Genomic DNA, 26,377 nt, shown 5'->3' with positions numbered 1-26,377 from the left:
CACAATAGCTTGTGCTCTTTTCTCTGCCTTTGCCAATATTCTTACTTGTCCATCTACTCCCTCACTCATCTCTTCCCCCTTTCATCTGGTTACTCACTCCTTCATACACTGTCCCTCCCTCATGTCAAAATGGAACATCTATTACAAGCAAGGCCCCTTGGAGAACGAGGAATAGGGAAGAAGCGTCTCCATCCTGAAGCCCCAGTCTGTTCCTTTTCTTTATTAACACTCCAGTTAACCAAGTGTTAAACAAACAGCAAGAGACTTCTACAACAAGACTTCCTCATAATAAATAAGAGGCCCAGGCTCATGGTGTTCTTAAAGAGTAAGCAAGTGGGCCCCAATAGAAGAAGAAATTCTGCCCAGGGTTACATCATTCCCTCAGCAGTCTCAGAGTTCCCACTCTGAAATTAAGTCCCTAGCAGCTGAGGCAATGAGAGAGGGGACCCATGGTGAGGGCATTTCTGCCACGCCCCTCATCAGAGGACCAGCCCCTCTGCTGGGTCAATCCTTGACTCAAGAAGCTTCCATTGCTCTGTATTGTATCTCAGAGGAAGCATTCGGCATTTTTATTTGATTGATATCTTCTGTCTTTATAAAACCTACATTTCCCACTGAATCCATCTCCCATCCCCTCCCAGAAGTTCACCCCTTATAATAAAGAAAGAAAAAAAGAGGAAGAAGAAATAATTTCAGCAAAGCCAACTAGAAAAATGTACACATGGTTCTCTTCCTCTACAAAAAGAGTGGAAGGCATCTTCTTCCATCTCTTTTTGGGACCAAGTTCGGAGCTTCATCATTTCACATATGCTTGGGATTTCAAGGCCCTCAATCTTGTGGCAAGCTAGCTTTCAAACTTACTTCAAATGATTTCCCTCGATGCACTCTATTTTAGCCAAATTGCTCTCCTTCCTATTCCCCAAACAAGATACTTCCCCCTTCCCTTGAATCCTTACTCCCCCAAGCCACGCCATCCTTTCAACCCTTGTAATTAACAACTGATTATTGATATGCCCCCGCTAAGATTCATCAGTCTCTCAACTGAGCAAAGCAATAACTCTATGGCAGAAGAAGGCAGGTAATACTCCCACTGTGGAGATGAGCAAACTGAGGTTTATGAAGGTAAATGCATTTCCCAGAACCATATAATGAATAAATGTCAAGAGGTGAGATTTGAACCCAGATCTCTTTTTATTCCAAGTCCAGTACTGTATCCGTCATGGTACTAGCCATCTTTGGACAGTTCCTAGATAGGTGAGCCCTACCCTCCACCCAGCCAAGGAGACCATCCCAAATCAAGTTTTACGTACAAGAAGCTTGGTCACCATTGGTCTTCAACGCAATATCATTCTTCTCCTGCCGACCCTTTGTGCCAGAAACTTCTTCCATTCTGTGGATTTCAGACAGGCAGAGTTTGGGGTTATAGTGGAAGAAGAGCTTCCCTTTGGCGATGGTGAGGTTGTGTTTGCTCCAGTCCCATAGCTGTCTTAAGTTCTGATTATCCAGGGCATAGAAGGAGTAGTTCCTATGGAAATGAATACAAGGAAAGGGAAAAAGTAACTTAGACCAGCTCACCTGGGAAGTGTGACCCACCTTCTTCAGGCTCCTCACCTCTTGTCTAAACAACTTTTACAGGCTCCTAACAGGTCTCCATCCTCCATTCATTGAAAAGGCAAACAATAAAATACTCATTTAAAAAATAAACTTATTTAAAAATTTGGGGGAGATTTTTTTTTTGATTGAGATGTACACATCTCAAAGGCCTATGTTTGTCCATGGGATTGCTCCCTCCCCAATCTGATCATGGTGCTTAACAACATATTGGATGGTCTTTGAAAGTCGCTAGGGCTTAGTCAGCCCAAGTGAGCCTCATCAAACTTAACTCTGACAGTTCCCCAATGACACAAAGTGTGTCAGCATCCTGTCTGTAAAGCCTTTCAAGCCTGGCGAGATCTTTGAAAGGCATTTTTAGGGTATAGCTATTGAGAATCACTGAAATGAGACACCAGAGGAGGACCTTAAGGGGTTGATTTATATGTAGAAATAAGTGTGTACACATATAAGTGCATCTACATGCGCATGTACATACATGCACAATGCACACACATGTTATATGTGTACCTATATGTGTGTGTATTTTGGTTCAGATCTGTAATATCATTGGGCAGCCAAGTAGCATCTTAGACGATGTTGAAGCTGACTTTGAATCCTGCCTCAGTACCTGGTCACGGGACCTGAACAAGCCTCTTAGAGAACAACCTATGTATATACTGGGAAAGCACTAGAAGTGGGTCTGTGTCTATGTATGCATGCATATATATAGAGCCAGCTCTCCATATTTTATACATGTCTACAAAAGGGACAAGGGATCTTTGGAAGGGTCCTAGAGGGTTACTCTCTTTAAGGTTCAGTCCAGGGGTCAATTTCTTCACGAGGCCTTCCTTGATCCGCTCACTCTAGTAAGCTCCATTTATTTGATCTTGACTTATCTGTGTACATGTTATTGTCCCTAAGAAAGTCATATGTTCCTTGAGTAGTGGTTTGGTTTTTTCCCCTTTTTATTTTTAATACTTGGTACTTAAATGCTTTTTGAATTGAATCGAACTGAGATTAATGAATCAAAATGGTTCTTATGGATGTATCGGTACCTGAGTGAGTTAGGGGCCCATGAGTCTTTATAGACATGATTAAAATACATGTTCCTGACCTTCTGGGAGACTCCAATCCAAACTACTTCAAGTTCATTCCTCCAAATAGTCAAGGAAGCTTTTAAAAGGTTACCCCCTACTTAAAAAACCTCATTGTACTTTCCAAACCCCCTCTCCCTAAACACGCACATGGAGTCAGCGCTCCATTCAAAAGCCCACAGTTCAGAGGGCCAAGAAGACAAGCTTACCCGATTTCCAGAGACTCTCCCCGAATGAGGTGCAGCTTCCGGAAGAAGGAGAGGGATACTAAGGCGTAGGAACGGCGGATCTTAAGGTACCCCGTGATCTCTTCAATCAAACCCAAATTGGCTTCGAGTTCAGCTGCTATGTTGTCTGGAAGAGGGAAAGGGAGAACACATCGTCAACAACTTCCAATCATTGAGTCTTCCTCTCTCTATGAATATTGACACAAATGATTTCTACTCAGTTCTAATTTCCTCATTATCTGTGATATTAAACAGTCTGGCTGGAGCATATCCAGGAGGCAGCCAGAATGGCCAGAAGATGAGCAAGTGGTCACCTGGCAGACGTTTCATGGGGTGCCAGGGAGAACCTGGCTTTGGAATCCTGGCTCTGCTACTTGACAGTGGACTTTGGGGAGATCCTTTGGTGTTCAGGATGTAGGTAACAGCTAGCCTGGTGAAAAGTAGTTTCTCCACTGTCTAGTACTAGAGAAAAGTGAGCCGCTGTTCTGATTTCCAACACTTCTCACCCCAGAGCAGAAGGATCTCCCAGGCTGTCAAGATCATCCTCCCCACCCCCTTTCATTTATTTATAAGCACCATACAGAGCTGGCACCTAATAAATGTTGGCTTGGACAGAACTCCCACACCCATGCCATTTCCCAGACACTCACTGCCACCACGGATGTTTATGACTAGGCTCCCATTGATGACGGTGCACCCTCGCAGGGCCTGAGCAGCATGCACCGAGTCGATGGTCCGGTCAGCCTCGATGTTGCAGACCTTTGGACAGGGACCCGAGCAGGGAGTACAATGCAGGCTGAGAGACAAGACAGAGAAAACAGATTTGTAGTGTACAGCAAGTCATTATGAGAATTGAGACTCAGCTATCTGAGAAGGAAGAAAGGAAGGGAGGGAGGGAGGGAGAAAGGAAGGAAGGAAGGAACGAAATAGAGAGGGAAGGAGAGGAAGGGAGGGAGAAGGGGAAGGGAGTTAATTAGCTAGGGTTAATAATAATAATAATAAGCTAATAAGAAGGCAATGTGATATAATGTAAAGAGTATTAATTCTATGGTCGAGGACATGTGTTCAGATGCTGCCTGTGATGCTCATGTGGAAGAAATCATTTCAGCTCCTGGGTCTATTTCCTCATCTGCAATCTGAGGATAGACTGGATTATATCAAAGGTCCCTTCTAGCTCTAACTCTATTAGCCTCTTGTTATTAACATTGATGACAAGATATCTGGGTCTCTAACCAAATACTAAACTCTGGAGAGGAATCTTGCTCTCTTAAAGAACCAGAATAATGAATTGAAGGGAACTTCAGAGACCATGGAGTCCTACATGTTCTAGAACAGGAATCCTTTCAACAACAAAGTCAACAAATGGTCTCTACTCTGGGGTCTGGAGTCTGGAAGAGCTGAGTTCAAATTCTGCCCCAGGTTGTATAATCTAGGCAAGTAACTTAATTTCTGTCTGCTTCAACTTATTCATGAGGATAATAAGAAACCTCACCCCCATTGTATTATTATAAAGAGATGACAATGTAAAACCTTTTGCAAATCTTAAACACTAGGTTTTATTATTACCATATTAGTTATCATTATATATTAATATAATATTATCATAATTATTATCATCCTCTGGTGGTCAGCTCTAACTCTTTGAGTTTAGCTAAGTTGGACCTCAGATAAAAGATATCCAGCCTATGCTCAAAGTCTTTCCAGTGTGGTGCCTGTTAAAGTCGGCATATTCTCATTCTCTGTCATTCTCTCTCTCTCTTTTTAAATTTATTTGTGGGGTTTTTTTTTTTTGGTTATACATGTAGATTAATTTTTAAAACATATTTCCTTATGAATCATGTTGGGAGAGAAAAATCAGAATAAAAGGGAAAGATCATGAGAGAAAATTAAAACAGAAGAAAAAGAAAAAAACAAAGTGAACATAGCTATGTTGATTTACATTCAGTCAGAGCTGGCATTCTCTCACAAGTACCCAGGATTACCTCTACGCCTGAGCAATACAGAGAAGTGGGTAGAGAGTGGACCAGGGAGATGCGAGTTCACATTCTGCCCTGCTATATACTGATCAGGTGATCTTTCGCCTCTCAGAGTGCTCCACTGAAAGCAGATGGGTGGACCAGATATAACGCTGGGTCTGGAGTCAGATTTGGCCTCAGATACTCACTTAATGTGGGGATAATATTAGCTAGCACTTCTTCCCAAGGTTGTTGTGAAGCTCACATGAGAATAATTGTAAAATTTTCAGCACAGTTACTGGCGCACAAGAGGTGCTGTATAAATGCTTGCTCCTTTCTTCTCTAAAACTAGAAATTGCACGCAAGGTGCTAATCTGCCTTGGAAGAGGGAATTTCCTCAGTGGCAGTACCCTGTTGCAAAGATAATGAAGATGATGATAATGATAAATAGGAGTAAAAATAATAACTACCATTTTCTAATAAATTGAGGCTTGCAAAGCACTTCATACATGTCATCTCATTTGAACTTCACAACTCTGGGAACTAAGTGCTATTATTGTCCCTATTTTACATATGAAGAAAACTGAGGCTATCAGAGGTCAGGAGTCTTGTTCAGGGTCACATAGGTAAGTACTGAAGCAGGATTCAAGTCCAGAACCATCTACCGTGCCACCGAGCTGTCCAATGATATCATAGGTTAGAACTAAAATATACAGTGCATCTATGCACACATGTACACCTGTACACACACATATGGCACCATCACAGAATGGAAAAGGGACCCCTCCCTCCTTTCCTGGATCCTGAGTAAATAACTGAGGGAGAGAGTGACAAATGTCTAAGATTAAGGGAACCCAGATGAAGATGGAAAAGATTAAAGCAAGGGACCTCCCACAAAGGAGATAAATGAGAAATTACAGCTCTTGGATGGGAAGTCTTCCCAGAACATAGTGCTAATTATATTAAGGGGTCTACTTGGTTGTCATTAGAAAGTAACCAATATTAGAGATAATCATGAAAAATTAGCCACGAGCAAGATCTATCAGAGCAAAGATGGCCCTCAGAATATAGAATGTTAAAACTGATAGGGAGGGGGATCCTTACAACAAAGAATGTCAGAGTGAGAAAGGCCCCAAGGACACAGCATGTCAAAATTAGGAGGTTCCTTAGAACACAGAATGTCAGAGTGGGAGGGCCCTTAGAACCCAGGAGGTCAGAGCTGGGAGGGCCCTTAGAACCTGGGATGTCAGAGCTAGGAGGGCCCTTAGAACCTGGGATGTCAGAGCTGGAAGGGCTCTTAGAACCCAGGAGATCAGAGCTGGGAGGGCCCTTGGAACCCAGGATGTCCGAGCTGGGAGAGTTAAAACACACAGAGATGGAGGAGGGATGCTAGATGCTAGCCCTTTCAGTGGTTTTCACAGTCCATTCACATCTCATTCTAGACAGTTTTTCTCATCCTCTTCACTTTGGGAGTCCATCCCAAAAGCTCTCTTTTCTTCCAAACCTCTTGATATTGTATGAATTCCAGCAGGGCATGTGGGTTGTGCAGTCAATTGTGCCCTCCCCCACAACTACCATCATTGTTCTTGTTTTCCTCCTTAGCTGGTCTCTGAGAGCATCTTCTGTGTCTATTGTTTTTGATAACTCTCAGCGAGTGATATGTTACTGCCTGTTTGCACTCACTCAGCCCCTCTCCCTTTACTACCTTTTGGATGACCTGTATCTTTAATTCTTTAGAGACCACCCTTCTATGATCCACAGCATCACCAGAAGATGATTAATATAGAAACTGGGAGTCTTTGTTTCAGATGGAAGCTTGGGAGTCATTTAAAACACGGTGTGATTTTTTTCCCAAGGCAATCATTCTGCTTTCCTCCTGCTGTTCATTTCTGGGGCCATGTGTCGTCCCTAATCAAGATACATCCATTAATGGATAGGCTTGCTTGGTCACCCAGCCCTATTTCATCATCTGGACTCACTTGTTTCTTGCTTGCAGCATCACAGATCAAGAGTAGGAAAGTTATGTCAATTCTTTGGGGGTAGAATGATGTACCCCATTTGGGAGACTCTGGCATGTTTCTGGGCTTTTAATCACCTGAAACGTATCATCTGCCTCAAACAAGAGTACCTGAAGAACTTTACTCTTTATAGTAGGAGTTCTGTATAGTATAGTATATAGTATATAGTATATAGTATAGTAGGAGTTCTGTAGTCCTTGGATAAATTCCAGGAGATATGTGAATACGCAAGGGAAAAAATTATGTCTTTTATTTTCATTGAAATTTCATTTCAAATTTATTTGTATTTCATTACTTTCACTTCATTTACTTTATTAGCATTTCCTTTCATTGTGGATAGAGACAAAAAAAAAAAAAACCACAGTAGTATTGGGCGTCACCAGCCTGCCCACTGTGTCCACTACACAAAAAGAAGTCAAGCTAGAGGAAATCTCTCTTCCCTTAGATTTTGCACCGAACAACCTCCACGACAGTGACAATCTCTCCTGTTTTATGCCTCTCCAATCAAGGGGGCCATCGAACAGTTACTTCTATTATTACATCTCCCAAAGAATCTTGTCTAATTTTTTGCCACATAGATAAGAGATCTCTTCTGGGAGAAGGATCTTTACAGCTCCTACTGAATCAAATGTTTGTTTTTCATTTTTAAGATATCAAGCCAAATAATGACCTCAGTGGAATCTTTGTATCCTCTAGACCTTTCGATCACATGTGGGTAAAGATCTGGTCTGTGGTAGTATACTGTTTTGATCATTCATAGCCTTACCTGTTGTCTTCTTTTACTTTCAAGACAGCCTTTGGTGTTTGCATAGATTATTTTCAGATAAAGGTTTGGCAGAGCTGAGAATGTAAGGCTATGAGTCAGTAATTATTAATATTATTATTTTTCCTCCTAGTCGTTTTTTCCTTCTCCTCCTCCTTCATTATAATAAGAGCTATGAATGTTTTCAAACCTTTAGAAAAGGCTTCTTCCTTTCTTTCAGAAATAGAAGGAACTTATCCCTTGGTATCTGGGTCAGCAATGGAACTTTTCTGTGTCTATTTGGTTCTGTCATCTTTGTATTTTTTTTTTCTGCTTTGCTACTTACTATCACTGAAAAAATGGGATGGGACCACATTCAATGCCATTATATATTTTTCTTTGCTTCATAGCATTCTGTGGTCAAATAAGTTATCTCCAAGATAACAATAGCAAATGTTTCTATAATGCTTTAAGATTTGCAAAGTACTTTACAAATTATATTATCTCCCTTGATCCTCAGAATGGCCCCACAAGATAGATGTATTTCTGATATCTATTTGATAAGTGAGGAAACTGAGGCAGACAGTGGTTAAGTGACTTGTCCAGGGTCAAACAGCTAGTACGTGTTGGAGGCCAGGTTTGAACTCAAGAAGATGAGTTTTCCGAAGTCCGGGCCCAGAGCTTTATGCACTATAGAATTACCTAGTTGTTATTATTATGTTTATCCAAACCCCACGCAGTCTCTCACTATATACATATTTTATGTGTACACATTCCTACACACATATATACTTATATGAACACATATGACATGTATGTTCATGTATCTTACATATACATACAGACTCTTTATGTATTTATGGGGGGAGGCCACAGTTTTCACACCTATCCAACCCCCACCCTTAGGGCGTAATCTCTTTGAGAAATGACACTGTTTTCATTCTTGTCTTTATAGCCTAGGTACCAAGCCCAGTTCCTGGCACGTATTGTAATAAATATTTGCAGAACTGGCTATGATGTAACAGAAAGCAAATTTTACATGGAGTGAAATCCCAGCTCTGTACTTTCTCCTTGTGTGATGCTGGGCCATTCACTTAATCATTCTGGGCTTCGGTTATCCCGCTGTAAAAATCTCGGGGTTCGGTTGGATTGCCTCGGAGATCCCTCACAGCTTTCCCGATCTCCGATCCCGTGACTGCCTGACAAAACTCAAGGCAGCTCTGGGACTTCCCAGTTTGCAAGGTTCTGCCCCTTCATCTGCCAGCCTTCAGCAATCACTCGACAGCCCCGAGCATCTTCAGCTGTGGTGGTTTGCGGCTACAATCCACACTCGGAGATGTTGTAAGAGACAATGATGATTCATTCACTCCTCGAGCCTGACTTATAATGAAACCGATGCTCCTTCTATTAAAAGCTAATTAGTGGGTAGGAGACCAACGCCCGCCTCTAAGGGTTTCGAAGGTATGCCAGGCAGGAGAGAAGGCAGAGCCTGCCTGCCATACCCATCCTCTGGAGAAGGCAGGAAGCAGCTGCTGCCGAAGGCTAAGTTAAGTTGATTTGCAGGCACATGTTTTGGGAAAACAAGGTTACCTGATAATATTTTTTTAATGCAATAAAACAAGACACACTGTTCTCAGAGCCATCACATGACGTGGCCTGTAAACCTACATTAGGGGAGTTGTGACCTAAATCCCTTCCACCTTTCTCCTCTCTCCTTGCCTGTTACATAGCAACACCCCACCCCCCTCCAAAAAAAAAAAAGGAAAAGGAAAAACTAAAGCTCTCCCCAGGGTCCTTCCACTTGCTCCCAAGCAGACCAAGCCCTTGGAGGTCATGGGTCAAGAAGGGGAAGCTCTGATGACATCAGGAGCCCCCACCCACCTACTCCCCACCCCACTCCTGGGGCTTTCTGGGTGTGCTTTTAACACAACAGAAAATAGAGGAACCAACCAGGAAATGGGCTATAATAAAAGCCAGTTCCAATCTCCAGAAGAAGCTAATCAAAGAATAAACAAACACAAATCAAGACACAGTTAGGGAACCTGACTCATCCCCGTGGCAGGATCCCACTGTGAGAAGGCTGGGACATTTCTCACCGAAAAGCTAACGTGGTCCTGAACATGACCTGGCTTGGCTACACTGGCTTTCAAAGAGCACAGGTGTGTCCCAGGAATAATGATGGGCCAGTGTCCTCCCCTCTAGGATCTCAGGGATACAGACCTTCAAAAAAAGTACTGAAGCAAAGACCAGCTCATCAGGGATGGACTGGGATGGATCAGGGAGGGACAGGGACAGACATGGTGTCTGAACACACACACACACACACACACACACACACACACACACACACACACACACAGCTGCCTCTGAAAGCAATGCCTTTGTTGTTTTTTGACTGACACTCCTCTTCTCTGATAGGTCTTCGAAGAAAAAGGGTCATGGTATCATGAGCAGACAGCCCGTGAGAAGGTGTCACCATTTCCCTTCCCTGGGCACTGCTGGCAGGTGACCTAGGCTATATCTTCCAGACACAGAAGTGAACACAAATGGATCATCTTGCTGTTCCCTGCAGGTCCCCTGAGAAGTTACCTGATTTTCAAGATCCCCAGAGACCAAAGCTAGAGTAACTTTAACAGGATTGCATTAGAGACCCATTTCCTCACTTCAACCTCCTCACTTTACAAAACAGGAAACTGAGGCCCAGAGCTGTTAAGGGATTTGTCCACAGTGATGCAGGTATTTAGAGGCACGAGCAGGATTGATATTCAGGTCTCCAATTCACTGTTCTATTCTGCCAAAATGGTATCTGGGTCAGCAATGGAACTTCTCTGTATCTATTTGGTTCTCTCATCTTTGTATTTTTTTTTTTTCTGCCTCTCTACTACTATCACGGAAGAATGGGCCACTGTATATTTTTCTTTGCTTCATAGCATTCTATGGTCAAATAAGTTATCTCCAAGATAACAATAGCAAATGTTTCTACAATGCTTTAAGGTTTGCAACGTGCTTTACAAAGTATAATCTCTCACCTGATCCTCAGAATAGCCCCACAAGGTAGATGCATTTATGATATCTATTTGATTTGGGCCCTGACTAGCTGTGTACCTGAGGGAATGTCACTTGCCTGTCTGAACCAGGACAAATGATGCTCTGTGTGTGCTCTCAGGATTGAAACTGAAAATGGTTTAGAAACCATTTAATCCAAATGTCCCATTTCACAGATGAGGGGAAAAGGCCCAGAGAGGAAAAGGCATTTATCCAAGATCACATAACTAGAAAATAAGAGAACTTGGATTCAGATAATCATGGGCTGAGAGCTGGAAGAGATCTTTAAGACCAAATCACAGATCTGGGGTAAGAACTGGTCTTCCTGATTCCCTGAATGGCATTCTTTTTCTATTACGTTGCCTTTTTTTTTAAATTTATCAGCCCATTAATATTTCAATCCAGACATACATGATCACACAAAGACTTACACATATGCATACATAGTTAGTACTTACTTGGTAGAGTTCATGGTATAGCCAGAGGGACATTCAGGGATACACTTGTTGTTGTGGATGACATACTGGGGGCACGATGGCTTCCGGGAATTTTTGCACTTGTTGTGGAGCTCCTGGCAGACGCTGAAGTTCACACATCTCCAGTCCTGGAAGTGGTAATAGTTTGGAGGGCAAGTCTCCACACACTTGCCATCCAGATAGAAGTTTCGGCAGGCCACACACTTCTCAGGGTCATTGGGCTCCGAGCAGTTCCCCAGACATTCACTGTGGCAACACTGTCCACTTGCCGTGCAGCCCTGCCACTTACATGAGGGTGGACACACTACGAGAGAAAAAGAGAGCACCCGGTAAGGAAGTGCACTAGGAGACACAGAGAGCACCCTGTGAGTACACAAAACATGTAAGAGAAAGGAGTAGCATCTCTATAGCACTCACCACCTTCCTCTAAACGTGAATGAGAGAAGTGTGTCATACAGCACTCACCCCCAAAATACACAGCCCCAAAGATCAGTCAACAAAACGCCAAACAAAATCTTAGCTTTAAACAAGGAATAATTGCCTATGGGAAAACCTCTAAAGCAGGGATCCTCAAACTATGGCCCGTGGGCCAAATGCGGCAGCTGAGGACGTTTATCCCCCTCACCTAGTGCTATTAAGTTTCTTTATTTAAAGGTCCACAGAACAAAGTTTTTGTTTTTACTATAGTCCAGCCCTCCAACAGTCTGAAGGACAATGAACTGGCCCCCTGTTTAAAAAGTTTGAGGACCCCTGCTCTAGAAGGCAGAAATCCCTTTCCAAGTAGGGAGATGGGACATGGATCCCCACCTCTAGCCAAGAATGATCTTTCCCCCCATCATGATCTACCTTGTATCACACTTGCATATTTGTGTACTTTTCTGACACTCCCCACTCCCCCAGTGCCCAAGCACATTGTAAGCTTCTTGAGGACAGAACAATCATTATTCAACCTTTGTATTCTCCCCAACATCCTGGGCTAGGTCCAAAACATACTAGGAGCTTAATCAACATTTTTTTGAGTTTACTGGAATCCAAGGTGGAAGATTAATTTAAAATCCTAAACCATTAGCATCCAGAGTGACTAGTTTTAGAAGAAAACAGAGAGCCACTAAAAGCACAGTGGGTTCTAGCACCCACCTTGCCATTATTGGTCATGTGACCCTGGGCAAGCCGTTTTCCCTCTGTTCAGTTTTTCCATCATAAAATAAGATGGGGAGGGGGTGGGAAGAGGTTCTGGCAGTGTCTCTAAGAGCCATTTCAAATTATGACAGTTAAAGTACCATGAGGGAAGGGAGAGAAGAAATATGTAGAGGCCCTAGATTCAAATTCTGCCACTTAGATGGGAAGAACAAGGGAGGAATAAGCACTTATATAGCACTTACTATGTGGCAGGCACTGTGTTAAACACTTTTTTACAAAGTTGCCGCATTTAATACTCACAACAACTCTGGGAGTTCGGTGTTATTATGATCCCTATTGTATAGCTGAAGAAACTGAGGCAGACAGAGGTGAGGTGATTTGCCTAGGATCATGTGACTCCTATGTATCTGGGGCTGGATTTGAACTTGTTGCATTCCCAACTCTAGACCTCATGCTCTATGTACTGTGCCATCAGCTGCCTAGAAGTAGTTTATTAGTAACTGTTACCTTGGACAAATGATATAACCTCATGGAGCCTTCATTTCCCCAGGCATAAAACGAATCAACTGGGTTAGATGATATCTGAGGTCCCTTCCAGTTCTCAACCCCCATCATCTGTATAGCCCAGAAGGCCGTCTCTGTGACTTGGGTGGAACTTCAGCTCCAGCGAATCTGAGCAAAAGCAACAAGCCTTGCTATACTGGGCTGAGGAAAGGGAGCCAAATATAAGCTGCTCAGAGTCAGCGGGGGCTGAAAATAGCAGCAGCAGGTTCCAGGATCGGGGCCCAGGGGGTGGGATCTGGGGCTAGGCTGAGAGACAGGACTTCTGATAGGGATCTCTCACCTAATTTCTTGCCTATGTAACAGAGCACACTTGACTTGTGTCAGGGGAGAGTCAAGTTCAGATTTTGCCTTCTACACCTACTGAGGTCTCTCTTCAAGAATAATTCTTGCAATTCCCCTTTCATAGAAGTATGCCACTGTTAGAAAAGCCCTTTGCAAGCCTGAAAGCTCTCCCAAAATGACAGCTCTTATGATTAAGACTCGGAGCCAGGGAGATCCACATCCAAATCCCATCTCTGACACAAGCTAGATGATAAGCTTGGCTTATCATCTGTAAAATGGGTATATTTTAATACTCATCCCATTTATCTGGCAATGTTGTGGTGATCTCAAACTAAATAATGTGTGTCAGGTGCTTTGCCAACTTTAAAGTACTAGATAAATAATAGGCAGGTATAAGTCATTCAGGCCTTTAGTTTCATTCATTGGGGGAACTTCCAGTGTGTGGAAACCTCCGTCAGATCAGAGCAGCTGCACCTCATCTATAACTAGCATGTATATAATACTTGAAGGTTTATAAAGCACTTTAAAAATATCTTTTCATCTGATCCTCACGAGAACCTTGGGAGGAGATGCTATTATTATCCCCATTTAACAGCTGAGAAAACTGAGGCAAATAGGGTTAACTGACTTGCCTAAAGTCACACAGCTAATAAGATTTGAAGAAAGATTTGAACCGAGATTTCCTGACTCCAAAGCCAAGATCCTGCCCACTCTATCATGCTGCATGTCAGAATAAGGTTAAAGAGGGAAAGGGATTTGTCAACTGCAAAAAGCATTTATTAAACTCTTGCTGTGTACCTTGTCATATATTTATTTATTTTTAAATCTTTTTATTTTCAAAACACATGCACAGATAATTTGACAACACTGACCCTTGCATAGCCTTGTGTTTCATATTTTCTTCTCCTTCCTCCCACGCCCTCCCCTACATTGCCATGTATTTATTAAGTACTTGCTATGTACATGCTAGCTTGGACTTGTGGCCAAGGAAAGACAACAAGTTAATTGAAGAGCTAAGAACTTTAGGCTTGTGTCTCTTGGGCTCTCAGGTACTGAAGATGCTATGTTCTGGATATGCACCAACTTTAAAAGTTCCCTAGGAATGAAGGAGAGACACAAAGACAGTGAGACAAAAAAGACAGAGGGAGATAGCAGAGACGGAGAGAGACATGAAAGGCAGAGAGGGACACGGACAGAGACAGAGAGACACTAAGAGATGTACACCCACAGAGAACAGAAAGGAAAATGCTAATCATCACTGGTACCCAAGACATTAGCTCTTCTCGACAGGGAGAAGTTATTGATGCATGAAATCAACCTCAGACCTAGACTGCCAGGGCTGCTTTTGATGACTGTCTCCATGTTACAGAACACGCAGTGAAAACATTATGAAAACCCCTTATTGTGCAAGAGTTGGGCTGTTTTTCCAACAGGGAAGTATTCTCTGTCTGTCTCTCTTTCCCTCCCCCTTCCCTACCCCCTGTTCCTTTGCTAGTGCAAAGACTAGACTCAGCAGGAAGGTCCAACACATCCACCCTGTGTGCTTTCAATTCAGCTGCTTTCAATTGGATGAGCATTTACCAAACACCTCCCATAGTGCCAGGCACCAAGCTGAGCGCAGGGGATACAAAGACAAAATGAGAGTCTCTGATTTCAAGGAGCATAACATTGTATCGGGGGAACACCACAGACAGAAATGAATACAAAGTGCATTGGGAGTATTACAAGGTAATCTCATGGGATGATGGCCCCCCTCCCCACCCTCAGTGGGATGGGGAGATGGCTAGTAACTAGGAAATGGAAGGTGGCATTGGGCTGGGCTTTAGAGGAAGCCAGGCATCCTACCAGGTGGAGGCAAGGCACAAATGCATTTAAGATATGGGGGAGGATTTTATGGCCAAGTCACAGAGGCTAGGGATGAATGATGAGCCCTGAGAACAGCAAACAGGCCAGCTGGACTAGAATTTATTTCTTTGTTTTTGCTGAGGCAATTGGGGTTAAGTGACTTGCCCAGGGAGTGTTAAGTGTCTGAGACCAGATCTGAACTCAAGTCCTCCTGACCTCAGGGCTGGTGCTTCTACTGAAGTAGAATTTAACAGTACATGTGTGTATGTGAGGAGGGATAATATAAATAAAAGATAAAAGCCAAACTAGGAAAGGTTTTAAAGACAAAACAATGGTTTTTGTCCATTACAATAGAGGCAATAGGGAGTCACTGATGATTTTCAGTAGAGGAGAGACACAGCAACATTGGATTTTTTGCAGCTATGTGGAGAATGGATTTGAGAAGGAGTAGCCTAGAAACAAATTGATCAGTCACTACAATAATCCAGGTGACAGGCAGTAAAAACCTAACAAAAGTAGAGAACACCTGAGCAGAGAGAAAGGAACAAATGCAAGAGATGTTGACAAAGTAGATGGAAGATACAGGAAGGGGAAGAAAAAAAAACTTTTCCTTCAGAGTGGGATTAATTCCTGTTCTGCCATTAGGCAAATTCAAGGCCTGTTAGATCATAGTACCACTGACCTCCAGCTGGAAGGAAAGTGAGAGATTGTTTAGTTTAATTCCCTCATTTTACAGATGAGGAAACTGAGGTTCAGGGAGGTTAAGTGATTAGCCCTAGATCACATAGAAATAAGAGTCAAAGCACCGTGGTTTTCAAATTTCAGTCAGTACTCTTTCCACAATCCATACTGTCCTTTTCCTCACCTACCACAATGTCCATTCATCGGGACCTTCCGGGCCAGTCAGAAGTTTGCTTATGTGCAAAATGCCGACCTGAATCTATCCCGGGAGAAAAGACCAAACAAACACACATCTTCTTTAGTGACACAGTACAAGCTCTCAGCCACTAAGGAGAACCCATGCTTTCCTCTTTGATTGGCTCTTTATATAGCTCCAGACTTTCTAGCGTTCGAGCTGATCAACGCAGTTGGAAAATTGGGGGTCTGTGTTTTTGCTGCCCAGAAAAGTCCTGGACGGTAAGTGGGATGGACAGAGTTCCAAACTGGAACCAGGACAGCTGGGTCTGATCCCAACCCTGATATTCACTACCTATCGAGCAGAATTGAGGGCAAAGTGCTTCCTTTCCTTGGGCCTTGATTTCCTCAGTTCTAAAATGGGAAAATAATCTCTGCCATGCCTTTTATCCAGGGCTGCTTAGAGAATTAAGGGAGATATAATATCAACAATAATGTCTCCATTTCAGGTTTATTTTAAGGATTATTATTAATAACACTTAATAAGGCTTATTATTAATAACAACAGTAGAATAATAATAGCTTGCACTGATATAACTCTTAAAGAATTTTTTTTTTTTTTTTGCTAAGGCAATTGGGGTTAAGCGATTTGCCCAGGGTCACATAGCTAGGAAGTATTAAGTGTCTGAGACTAGATTTGAACTCGGGTCCTCCTGACTTTAGGAGGAACTATGCACTGTATCATCTGATATAATTCCTTAAGATTTACAAACTGATCTACAAATATCTCCTTTTATCCTCACAAGTAAGGTAGTGCCATTTTTATCCCCATTTTACAGGTGAGAAAACTGAGACAGCTTAAATGGCTTGCCCAGAATTGTATAGCCAGCAAGTATCTGGGGTTTAATTCGAACTTGGCTCTTTCTGATTTCCAGGTCCAGCTCCACCCACTGAGGCACTCATTTGCCTTTCAGATCTACCAAGATATTCCCAAAGTCTTATCTTCACAATGACACTAGGATGGAGTCAGGGCATACAGTAAATACTCATCTCAGAAAGGAAGATGACTGGGATTCAAAGAAGGGCTGTGCCTGTGGGTGCAAGCTAGGAAATGGGGAGGGGCAAGTCCCAGCCAGACCTGACCACTAAGTCCAGGGGACCACCCACTCTGGCCTGTATGCCTTAGTGCCCAGAGAGACTCTCCTTAGGTCCATCTGGAGTAGAGGATCCTCAGATTGTTGGATTCCCCTGGGGAGCATTTTCACTGTCAGCCCATCTGTACAGTTGGGCCAAATACACAGGGAATTCCTAGAGACCAGTAACCTGAGTGGCTGAATGGATGGGAGTGTGGAGATCTCCTTTCTATTCCTCCATCTCCTCCAACCCACCAGTCTAGGTGATTTATATGTCTGCTCATTGTTTAGAGATGGTGGGGCTTAGAGGACTAGGCTTGGTGCCTGGAACACTTGGCTCTGACACCCACTGGCTTTGGGACCACCAGCACAGATCTCAAACCCTCTCAAGTTCTAAGCAACTCTTATTTCTTAACTGAAAGGTTTCCTTCACCAATAAAATTGGAATCCGCGCTCTGTTTGCTATCAATCAATAAGCACTTAATAAATGCCTGTAATGTGCCAGGCGCTGAGCTGGATGCCAGGGCTACAGAGACAAAAATGAGAGCTATCTTCTGCTCCAGGAATTTTAAGTTTAATAGAAGGGAGGCTACATTTCAGTAATAATATAGACAAATAAAACAACTCAGGAAGACGGCAGAACTGGAAGTAGTACAAGGACCAATCAGGATTCCAAAGCACTCATGATGAAACATGCTATTGACCTCCTGACAGAGAAGTGATGGATTCGGGGTAGACTGAAATATTTTGTTTGGACGTGGCCAATGTAGTATTTGTTTTGTTTGATCATACGTATTTGTAACAAAGGTTCTCACTCTGGAACATCCTCCTTCCCAATGCCAGACGCCTCCCGTTGGTGAGTTCCATCTGGGGCCTCATTTTGGGAACAGGCCGAAGCCGGGCACGCTTCAATCACCTCCCAAATGTGAGTCTCTGGAGTCTCATACCCACCATATTCCTTTTGGGGTGTTTCCCTTCCCTCCCCACTCTCCTTCTCCCTTCCATGTGCCTTCCTTCCCCCATTAGAATGTAACCTACTAGAAGACAAGGACTGTCTCTTTTTGTTTTTACACAATATCTGGTACTTAGAAAGTCCTTAATAAATGTTTACTGTTTTTTGCCCTTTTCCCTTCAGTGGGAATGAAGAAGATAGGAAAGAAGAAGAGAGGAAAAATACATTTTCATTAATTGGAAAAATTGAATTTAAAAAAGAAATTTAAAAGGAAGAAAAAAACTTTAATTAAAAAAGAATGGCGTTTCCATCTATTGGCCTATGTTAAATCTTGAGATTAGGTACTGGATCCTTATACTGAGCAGTGTTTTATACAGGAATTCTCATTTCTGATTGTCTGATTTCACCATCTGGAAATCCTGTCACATGAAATTCTAAGGAGAAGCTTAGGAGTCGGTAGCTGCCCACAAGTGATTCTGGGACAAGCCACAGAAGCTCTCTTTCAGTGGCCTTAAGCAAGTTCCAAATTCTGAGATATCCGGCCTGGTGTTGGTCAGTGTCACCTGAAACCCCTCACAAGCAGCTTTCCATACTAGCAACCAAACCCAACCAATGTGCTAGATGCACTCCCCCTCCACACACGGTTATGGGGTGCTTATTGTATACAGGGGACTGTTCAGGGCATCAAAAACACCAGAAAATTCATTCTCAGAGACAATATGGCAAGGGGAGGGGAAAGAAGGGGGAAAGGGAAAGGGAAGAATTTTGTTAAGCAGATGTGCCTACTATGTGCCAGGTGCTGTGCTAAGCTTTGCAAATATCTTATTTGATCCTCATAACAACAGGGGAGAAGGGTGGGTGGTAAGTGCTAGATTATGACTCCCCATTTTAAGATGTGGAAACTGAGGCATACCAAGGCTTTGTGACATGATCAGAACCACACAGCTAAAGGGTTTCAGATAAGTCCTCCTGATTCCAAGTCCATGCTCTATGTGCTAGGCCACCAAGCTGCCTCAGAGGGGTTCTGTGAACTTGGACCAGGGAGGAAAGTACAGCTTTTATTTCAATATAACTGGCTTCCTTTTACAATCCTGTGCATTTGATTTCATGCATTAAAAAACTGATTTTATAGATTTTGTTAGACTATCTGCCCAAGAGCGTAGGACACAAAAAAAGAAACCCTGAATGGGCAGGATTACAGTGGCCATATCACAGGGGAAGAAACTAAGGCTTACAGCTAGAAAGTGTCAGAAGCAAGATTTGAATCCACTGCTCTCCACACCAGGTTAGGTCAGCTCTCTAAACACACTTTATACCATGCTGCCTAAGTATAGTTCTGGATCACCTGATTGTTGACTAATTTTCTTGATTTCCTTTAAGTCCCAACTAAAATCCCACTACCTACAGGAAGCCTACCCCAATCCCTCTTAAATCCAGTGTCTTCCCTCTATTAATTAGCCCCTATTTCCCTTGCATAGACTCTCTCTCTCTCTCTCTCTTTCTCTCTCTCTCTCTCTCTCTCTCTCTCTCTCTCTCTCTCTCTCTCTCTCTCTCTCTCTCTCTCTCTCTCTTTCTCTCTCTGGCAGGGGCTGTCTTTTCTCTCTATCTCTCTCTGGGTCTGTTTCTCCCTCCCTCCCTCCTTCCTTCTCCCTCTCCTCTCCTCTCTCCTTCCCTCTCTCTCTCCTATCTCTCCCCTCTCCCTCTCTCCCCCCCTCTACTCTTTCCTCTTCCTCTCCTTCTCCTTCTCCTCCCTCTCCCTCTTCTTCTCCTTCTCCTTCTCCCTATCCCTCTCTCATCCCTAGTGCTTATTAGCACAGTGCCTGGAACATAGAGGAGCTTAATATATATTTATTGATTGTTTGATTACATTCAGTGGACCTGGGTTTGAAGCCAAGTTCTCCTACTTGGGGAGTCAGGAAGACTCATCTTCATGAATTTAAATCTTGCTTTAAACACTAGCTGTGTGTGACCCCGGGAAAGTCACTTTACCCTGTCTGCTCAGTTTTCTCATCTATAAAATGAGATGCAGAAAGAAACATCAAACCAGTCTGCATCTTTGTCGAGAAAGCCCGATATGATGTCACAAATCATTGAACACAACTGAAAAACCCAACTGAACACAAACTCTCCTACTTAAAAGCTCTATGACAAAAACACTTATTAAATGTTTGTTGATCAACTGCCTGATGTTGGGAAAGTCACTTCTCCTCTCTGAACCTCAGTTTCCCCATCTGTGAAATGAGAAGGATGGCTCAGATGGCCTCTAAGGTTGCCTCTAGATCCTATGATGCAATGATCCTGTGGGATGGGAAGAAATAGTGGTGTCCCCATGGGGCCTCCCAGTGGGAGGTTCCCAGGCCCCACCTTCTCGCCTTCTCCCCTATCCCCAGGGCTTGGCTGTCCTACTCCCTCAGCAGCAAGGCTGCTCCCAGGATTCCCCAGTTTTCTCAGAATTTCGCTGGGACTCCCCCTCTTTCTTGATGTCTCAGAGCCCTCAGGAGGGTAGGAGGTTTTATTTATTTGTTTTATTGTGTTGTGTTTTGTTCCCTTAATTGCCGTGGCTAGAGGAAAACAGACAGGTTTAAAATAACAACATAAAGGGCAAAGTTACAAAATTACAAGCAGACTTAGCGACTACTCGGAGCTGGCCCATGGCCCAGCGTCTGGGGCCCCCCAGCTGATTGGACTTGTGGCCACTCCCATTTCTATAGTGCTTGAAGTTGGCAAGGTCCTTCCTTCATCAACCTCTCCCTCCTCCCCAGTCCAATCACTTGCCAAGCCCTGTACAATCATCATTCAAAACATCCTTCCTCTTTTTTTTTTTCTGCTCCTGCTGTGGCCCTAGTTCAGGTGTCTTTTTCCTAAGTGGCCTCCTTCCTAGGGGCTTTCTTCTCAAATGAGTTCTTCACACACTTACTAATCGCTCTCAGACCATTTCATTCTCTTGCTCAAGGACCTTCTAGGGCTCTCTATCCTTCCAGTTTAAAAAGCAAAACATAACCCAAAAAATCTTCAAAGTCTTTAAGAATAGGACTGTAACATTATTTTCACCTTTTCCCCCTTTCTTTGCATTTTCTTTCTCACAGTTATTGTCCTGTGACAATCAGAAGATTTTTCTCCAGGTGTAAGCCTCAGTTTTCTTATTTATAAACTAATCATAATAATATCTCTTACCTAACTTATAGGTGTATTTTGATGACATAAAAGCATAATAATATAAAAAGTGCTCTGAAAATGTATATTAGTTTTATTTCTATATTATTATTATTATATAGTTTTATTATTAATATACTACCTCTGGAGTACCGGTTTCTGCTGTTTTCTAAGCAATGAATATTTGTCAGAAAAGATCCAAAGCCAGGCAAAGGTTCAAAACTTTTTTTTTGGAGGGGGGGGCAATGGATCCCATTGGCAGACAGGGAGAACTCAAGATTATATGTGCAGTAATAGTCATTTGCTTCTTTTCTTATAAACCCTCATTCATTTAGGAACATGGTTTAGGAATCGATTCTTAAGGTTAAAGAATTTAGGTATTCTAATAATGTTTATAGGAAGCCTTTCATCATCTCTCTCAATTCTAGTGCCTCCCTATCTTGATCATCCTCAATTATCTTGTTTGTAGCTCGTTTGTACATAGTTGTTTCTATGTTGTCTCTGTCATAATACCGTGAGCTACTGGAGAACAGTCATTGTCTTTTTATCTTTGTATCCCCAACAATTAGTCTGGAGTCTAGCATATGATAGGTACTTAATAAATGTTGATTGATTGATTTGACTACAAAGTGCCTTCCTTATTACTATCCTGTAATATTAGTTGTACAGTATTATGTCTATTTTCTATACAAGAAAAGTAGGATGAACAGAAACAAATTAACAACAACAACAACACACACACATTTGAGTTATCCAAAAATAATGGTGGGGACAGGTTTTTTTTCCCTTCTCAAAAAATTTCTTAATTGGAATATTTCAGTATTCACAGCTCACATCCCAAAAATGTAAACAAGGGAGCCACGCTGGTCTGCAGCAAAGAGTTGCTTTTGAAAAATGTAGAGCTAAATATTTAACTAATAGACCAAAATGGCTCCAGAGTCTCACCAAATAACCCACTTGTTTTCGAAAAACGGTTAAGATTATTTTTTCCATCCTCTCAAAGGAGGACCCCGGGACTTTGAACTGGAATTTAATTCAATAAACAGTTATAAAGTACCTACTACGTGCCATGCACTGTGGACTTAGAAAGACAAAAATGAAGCAGTCTCTGTCCTCAAGGATTTTATATTCAATTGGGGGAGCAAACATATGTACATCAGTGTGTATAAAATGTATGTAAAGTGATATGGTCTCATCATTTAAAATGTGACATACATATATATGTATTTATAATGTGATATACATTTAAAATGTGATCTAGTCAAAGTATATACAAAGTACTTTTGAGAACTGTCAGAATCTTAAAGATCAGTTACACATAGGAACCCCAGATCAAGCCTCCTTTTCTTTCTATAGACGATGAAACTGATAGAATCTTTTTAAATATTGGAGTTTCATAAGTTCCTAAAACTTTGAGGATGAGGTACAAAGAACTACCGCATGCTCTTCTAAAATCTCGAAAATGAACAATTACATTCATCACCCCTCATCCTGCAGAAATCCAGTACTCAGAAATCAGAGGAGGAAGGTTGCTCAGAAAACCTCTAGTTCAAATGCCCTTACTTACAAAGGGTAAAATGAGACCCAGAAAGGGAGAGGAAGGAACAAATGGTAATTGGAAGAACCAGGACTAGCAGGGGGTGGGGAGTGGGACTGGTTCACTGCCTTTTGCTACTGGCAGGGAATTCTTAGCCAATAACCTTTGTAAAGCCTTTTCTGAACTTAGGTTGGGGTGGGCAATGATGGAAAGGGGACAGGTGAACACTGAACATTGTAAATTTCAGCTGGAAAAGGTTTATTACAAATAAGGAAGCTAACCAGTCATTTTAGCCAACAATCACAATAATCAAGGAACTGACTTTCAACCCAAATCTTGATCAGCAAAATTTAACAGCTTAAAAAACAATTCCTCTTTCCTTAAAAATAAAGCAGAAAAAAAATCCCTGACCAGTGTTTTTTGGTTGCTTGGTTTATTAGTTTTTGTTTAATGGGAAGGCCAGAAGCAAAGTGGGAAGGTGTTTTGCCAGGGGGTTAAAAGACTTATTTACCCCCAATTCTACCGTGCCTTTGTGTGTGATCCTGGGAAAGTACTTTTCCTCTCTGGAACTCAGTTTCTCCCTCAAATTAATAGGCTGGCCTCTATGGATCTTTCATCTCTCCTGATTCTGTTATCTTTCCATCCTCACTTAGTCGTTCTAAAAGCTTGAGAACACTGAGGCTTGGAGGCACTGCCTTCTGACCGGAAGGAGGAAGAAAAGCTGAGGAGGTAAGAGGAGGAAAAGAGGCAGCAGGGATGCACTTGTGGCTGCAGACTCGCCCCATGCTCCTTGGGCCAGAATCCCCCGGACGGCCGAGAGACACCGTGCAGTCACTTGACCTTGCCGAGGCTCCTCATCTATGAAATGAGTGTGGCTCAAATAGCTTCGGAGCTCCCTTTCAGATTCCAAGAAGAAAAGAGGAGGGGAGGAGAAGGAAGAAAAAAAAGAGAATGGAGGGAGAAAGCAAGGAGGGAAAGAGAAAGAGAGAAGGGAGGGAAAAACGCTTGAGGGATCAAGTCCTGCGTGAGTTTCTCTTTTCCATGTGAAGTTCCTGCAGCTGCACTCTGCAGCCCAGCGGCCTGTAGTGTATTTGGAAGGGGGATAGGGTCCTATCTCGGCGGAGCCACGGTCCCACCCCGAGCAGGCAAACTCAAGCCCTCGGTACAAGCGATCAGGATGAGCCCCGAGCACCTAGGACCGAGCAGGGGCCCTCGAGGAGATAGGAGGAGGGCCCGATCTCGAGGAGAAAGGTCCTACTCCTCTTCCCCGCAAAGGGGCAAAGAGGCTGGCTCGGGAGCTGGGGCCCCGACTGGAAGCAGAGCCTCCCCCGCCCCCGCGGTCCCGGAGGCTGAGCTGCGTTAGCCCGGCTCCCTCCCCTCCCCTTCTCTCTCCTCCCCGCCTCTCCTCACCCCTCCTCTCCCCGCCTGCTCTGCCCAGTCCGCAAACTCCAGAGTCCAGGCCGGGAAAGACGGCCGGCCGGAGAACCGCCCTCCCCCGGAGCCAATGCCAGCAGGGCCTGGAGCCCGGAGCCACTGAGCGCCCCGCGGGGCGGAGGGAGCAGCCCCAGCTTAACCCCGCGCTGGCCGAGCTGGCTGGGCCGGGAGCCCGCCCCGGCGCGCAGGGCATCAGCTGCCCGCCCCAGGTCCGGGCGCGCAGACCCAAACACGGCCCCCTTCGGAAGGGGGCTGCCCCAAGCACCCGATCGCACCTCCTAGCAGGGGACCGGGAAGCCGCAGCCTAAAGCATCTGACGCCGGAGTCCCGAAGGGTGTCGCCCGTGCGCAAGAAGCAGCGGTTCTGGGTTCGAGTCCCCGACCCAGGTGCTGAGTCCCGGGGTCACCTGGGGCAAATCACCTTCCCTTTCTTGTTCACCAGACAGCGCCCCTAAAGTGCAGTTCTCACTCCCAGTAGCATTTGTGGCCCGTATAGGGGGCAATACGAGCGATCATCCTTCAAGGGAGGAAACTGAGGCTGAAAGGGGCAGTAGAGGTGAAAGGATCGGTTCAAGGCCGTCCAAAAAGAAGGGGCAGAAGATGATCGGGTCATGGATTTGGAACAAGAAGGGGCCTTGGAGGCCATTTGGGCCGAGCCCCTCAATCCCTTAGCCAGTACAAGAACTCCAAACGAAGTCCCGCCTCCCCAGGACCCTGCCAGACTCCTGACTGCCAGTGTTAAAGCTCCCTCCTCCTCCCAAATCCAATCCAGCAAACGCGACCTATGATTTCATTGGTATAGTGAACTCCTGGGGGGGAAACAGCCTTTACTAATGCAGGTCAGCACCTGTTCAGCTATTTACAATCTTAGAGAGCTGCGTTGGGTGGGACTTGGCTCTGGGCCTTCCCGACTCGGAGAAGTCTCTCGGAAAGGTGGTCGATCAGGATAGGATGCCTCTACCCACAAACATGTATTAAGCACCTACTGTACATAAGCTGGAAATTATATTAATATGCATTAATAAACGGAGGGATAATAAATATGTAAACAGATATAAAAATACAAGCTAATTTGAAGACGCAGAAAGCACAAGGATATATACAGCTTACTTACTATGTGCTAAGCATTTTACAATTATTATCTCATTTGATCCTCACAAAACTCTATGAGGTAGGTGCTATTATTAGTTTCATTTCCCAGATGAGGAAACAGACGGACCAGAGATAAAACGACTTGGTCAGGATCACACAGCTAATAAATGTCTGGGGCCACATCTGAATTCAGGGCTTCCTAACCCTAGGCCCGGAGCTTGTGCGTAATGTACAACATTGTGCAAATGCAAGGTGGTGAATAAGTGAATATTACCCAATATGTGAATATTATTTCCAATTTAAGAAGGTACAGGGTCAAAGCAAGAGCTAAAAACTGGGAGGTGGTAGTTTCATTCCTTCTTAACAGATGTGATTATCCATGTTTAACCTATATTGGATTGCTTGCTGTTTAGAGAAGAAAGGAAGGGAGGAAGAAAAATTTGGAACTAAGGTTTTGCAGGGGTGAATGTTGAAAACTATCTTTACATGTATTTTGAAAAATAAAAAGCTATTAAAAAAAAAAAGATGTGATTATTGCAGTTAAATGCAAAGGCCTTCCACTTGCTGATGGAAGGCTAACAGCAAGTTGGCTAGTTTGGTAGGGATTGGACTTTATGAAAGGAAGTAATGTGAAATCAAGCTGGAACGATGGGCCGGAGCCACATCGTTCAGGGCTTTCAGTGCTAACCAGAGAAGTTTGTATTTGATCCTAGAGGCAATAGTCTTCATCTCCTAAAGGAAAATACTGTAGCACAGCCCACACAGAGAGGTCTGGAAGCTGATGTGTGTACACAGATGTGTTAGGCCCAGCCTGAGGCTGGCTTCTGTGGGGTGCTTTGGGGAGTGTGGTGGAGGGAAGAGAGGCCCGGATTTGGAATCAGAAGATCTGAATTTGAGTCCCAGCTGAGCTATCTATATGACCCTCAGAAAATTCCTTTCCCTCTGCGGGCCTCTTTTTTCATCTGTAGAATGAGGGAGTTGGATTAGATGATCTTTAAAAAACTAGCTCTCAGCTCTGACAATTCCTATTCTCAAGGCCCTCCCAGCTCTAATATTCTCTGTTCTAAGGCGCCTCAACCTGACTCAACAGGGCCATATTTGTTCTAAAGTTCAACCTCCGATAGTCTATTTTCATCTTCATTGTGGTTCTAAGCTCTGAGAGTCAGGCCTAAGTACATGCTCTGCCATTCTCTGACCTCCCAACCTGATCTTTAAAACTAAGAATCTTATACCAAATACTA

General features: G+C 43.5%; 1 protein-coding gene across 2 annotated transcripts in view; it reads right to left on the bottom strand.

Moving 5' to 3' along the window:
* The window catches only part of INSR (insulin receptor), a 153,260-nt gene that overhangs the window by 46,632 nt on the left and 80,251 nt on the right, over window positions 1-26,377 (bottom strand). For both annotated transcript variants that reach the window (XM_051972544.1, XM_051972545.1), the window contains exons 3-6: window positions 11,133-11,454; window positions 3,565-3,710; window positions 2,897-3,041; window positions 1,311-1,525 (exon numbers count right to left, since the gene is read on the bottom strand). In XM_051972544.1, the coding sequence (XP_051828504.1) occupies window positions 1,311-1,525; window positions 2,897-3,041; window positions 3,565-3,710; window positions 11,133-11,454 (828 nt within the window). The remainder of the gene's footprint in view (window positions 1-1,310; window positions 1,526-2,896; window positions 3,042-3,564; window positions 3,711-11,132; window positions 11,455-26,377) is intronic.

This window comes from Antechinus flavipes, chromosome 1, assembly GCF_016432865.1.
Source record: "Antechinus flavipes isolate AdamAnt ecotype Samford, QLD, Australia chromosome 1, AdamAnt_v2, whole genome shotgun sequence".
NCBI classification, from domain to species: Eukaryota; Metazoa; Chordata; class Mammalia; order Dasyuromorphia; family Dasyuridae; genus Antechinus; species Antechinus flavipes.
This window is presented reverse-complemented; position numbering and strand designations above follow the sequence as displayed.